This window comes from Magnolia sinica, chromosome 6 (genome assembly GCF_029962835.1).
Source record: "Magnolia sinica isolate HGM2019 chromosome 6, MsV1, whole genome shotgun sequence".
NCBI lineage: Eukaryota > Viridiplantae > Streptophyta > Magnoliopsida > Magnoliales > Magnoliaceae > Magnolia > Magnolia sinica.
In genome coordinates, this window is record NC_080578.1 from 13,649,487 (window position 1) to 13,652,510 (window position 3,024).

At 39.7% G+C, this 3,024-nt stretch overlaps 1 protein-coding gene across 1 annotated transcript; it reads right to left on the reverse strand.

Annotated features, from left to right (window-relative positions):
* Window positions 1-531: 531 nt before the first annotated feature.
* On the reverse strand, window positions 532-1,252 carry LOC131249882 (14 kDa proline-rich protein DC2.15-like). The gene has a single exon (XM_058250625.1). It carries the CDS (start codon window positions 1,179-1,181, stop codon window positions 726-728), a length of 456 nt encoding a protein of 151 aa, XP_058106608.1. The 5' UTR covers window positions 1,182-1,252; the 3' UTR covers window positions 532-725.
* Window positions 1,253-3,024: the final 1,772 nt, after the last annotated feature.

Sequence of the window (3,024 nt, forward strand, 5' to 3'; positions counted from 1 at the left end):
CTTCTCCCTGTCGAATCTGGACCCTAGGACATCCTTTATTTTCTCTATTCATTTGAAGATTATAAATCTACGGGCAGGATTGTTGTTTGTCATATCGCTCTTAAGCTATAAGAAGTATATAAGTAACTTCTTTCTTTAATACGTATGTCATTCGAAAGAATCCAGTGCAATTACTTTAATTAAGTAGTCATAAAGAACTTTATAAGCACATGTGGTATACACGTAAGAGATTTTATTGGTTTATCTGCAGCGACGTACAATCACATTAGTCCGTTGATCCTAGCCACTCCTTGGAATAACTTCTGAGGGTTAGATGTGGACAGTTAAGAAAATAACCCAACCAACTTCACCATTCAATGGAAAATTCCTTCAATCATGTGTAGCATCATCATACTGTCGTGATTTTCTTTTTCTTTTTCTTGTTGCTGGTATGGCCATCCAAATTAGACCCAAGAAATGAATGGTCCAGATCTCATTCATGTATGCCACGTGTAAGTTTAGAAAGAAAAATTGAAACACGAAGCCAACACATATGTCGAAGTAGCCTTTTAATTCCAATAACATAATAAAATCAATACATCTTATATCATTCCAACTAACCTGTAGTACTTGCTACGTATGAGCAATGCTTTCCCAACTATAACAAACTGTTGAGAGTTTCTTTATTCAAATGCATCAGAACACATAATAAGAGAAATATAGAAAGGGTGTGTCACTGCCAATGGCTAGGAACATTCAAACCTAGATGGGACCTTTCTTCCACAGTTGTTCAAGACCAAGCTCAGGGAGACTGGAATGTTGAGGTTAATGCCCAGGACATTGGCTCTGATGGCAGTGCACAGACATAAGGCGGCCTCAAGATCGGCTAGCCCTTGGATCAGGGAACAACATGGGAGTGTTGTTGGGGACCCGACCACCACAGTCACCAACCCTAGCAAATTGGCGCATACACCCAGCTTCAGTGCATCTATAGGGCATGTACCCCTTGTAGGTGTGGGAGTTGGGGTGGGTCTTGAAGGTGTGGGAGTTGGGGTGGGTTTCGGGTTCGGATTGGGCGTGGGCCTTGGCTTTGGGCTTGGTGGGGGTGGGCATGGGCTGCTGTTAGTAGCAGTGGCAAAGGCAAAGAAGAGAAGGTTGATGGAAAGGAAAAGGGCAGCTGATGCTGAGCTCTTTGAGGCCATCTCCAAACACCTACACCTTGTTGAAGTAGTAGAAGATGTGTTTGGGATGGAGGAGTTGGAAGTGGGTTGTGGGTATTTATAGAGTTACGAGATTGGGAACTGTAAGGTGAGACGTTTGAATGCCAAAAAAAAAAAAAAGTAAAATAATATACAAGTCCCCCATGTGAGTAAAGGCGGCCCAGTCGTTTAGCTGGCAAAGCAAGCGGTGGATCTCCAAAAAATTGGAGGGTTGTGCGGAGGGGATTTGAAAATTGAAGAAATAAACCAACCTCGGCCCTAGTCTATGTACAGTCTCCCTGGGCTGGGAGATTTTGCAAATAGGCCCATTTTTTAGTGATCCATTCGGTTGAGCGCATGGACTACGTGATGAATGATTAATGGACCAAAAATCTCCCAGATCCATGATGAATGATTGATAGACCAAAAATCTCCCAGATCGGAATTTCCCCTCCACGCTCAGCCAATTCAAGGGTTAGAATTGTATAATCTCCATATGGGGCCCACTTTCTTTGATTCTGCGCTCGAAGACAAACATATTCTTGAGAGTCAAATAATTCGCGACGACTAGTTGCTGTGGCCCTCACGCCTCGCGTGGTCATTTTTTTTGGTTAAAGATATATTTAAGAATTAAGAGGAATGATAAAATGTAATCTTTCGTAAATATTATAGGTGTTGGATCCAGGCCATTCATCAGGTAGGGCACGCTCTGAACATGATCTGATGCATGGCAGTCCATATTCTACATACTTATGAATGGAGAGGCCTGATTTTTGTAGGAAGGTAGCAGTACTGTAAGCAGCCATACGAGTGGTCCAGATGTCTCACAAATGTTCCAAGTTGGAAGATGCCCCCTCTTCATGTTAGATACGGGGAGATTTGCAAATCCAAAAACCGTGTGCAGCAAGCTGTTAGCTTAGATTTTTTCTTCTTCTAAGATTAGATTGCTAGCTATGAAGATTTCTTTCTAGATTTCTCTGAATTATTTTTTCTTTATTTAGCTACCCCTAGGATGAATCTAGACAGGGATAGTTTAGTAATTTCACACAATAAGAAAGCCTATAAATAGGCAGCAGTGTAATACGATTTTCTTATTCCAAAAGGCAGTTGCTGTTCTCTCTTCTTCTTCTTCCAAAAGTTGCTGTTTTTTGTTTCATGGTGGCTGCAGCCACACGTCAGCAGGAAGCTGGGTTTTAGACCCAACAAAGTGGTATCAGAGCCGACGATCCTTGGGCCTCATCAGCAAGAGGCAGATCCTGCACTCCCGGTTTTCAAAAAAAATCAGTTTTTTTTTCAAAAGAAATCAGATTCCAGCCGCAGGTCTTCAAAAAAAACGTTTTTCAGAAAAATCAGATTGCAGCAAAAAAAACCTGTTTTAAAAAAAATATTATTTAAAAAAATTTTTTTTTTTTTTCAAAAAAATCAGATTGCAGCAAAAAAAAAATCTGTTTTTTCAAAAAAATCAGATTGGAAAAAATCTGTTTTTTCAAAAAAAATCAGATTGCAGCAAAAAAAATCAGATTTTAACCAAAAAAAATCTGCTTTTATAAAAAAAAAATAATCAGATTTCTATCTCATCCATCTCCCTTCATTAAAAAAAAAAAAAAAAAACAGCCATTCCTTTAAAAAAATAGAAAAAATGGCTAGCACAATCCAGCCGCAGGTTCTTAAGTTATCAAAGGACAACTATGAAAAATGGTGCATCCAAATGAAGGCATTGTTCGGGTCGCAAGAATTATGGGAAATCATCACGGATGGGTATGAAGAACCCACTATGGAAGAAGAAGCCGTCTTCACCAATGAAGAAAAGATCACTCTAAAAAATCAGAGGAAGAGAGACAATAAA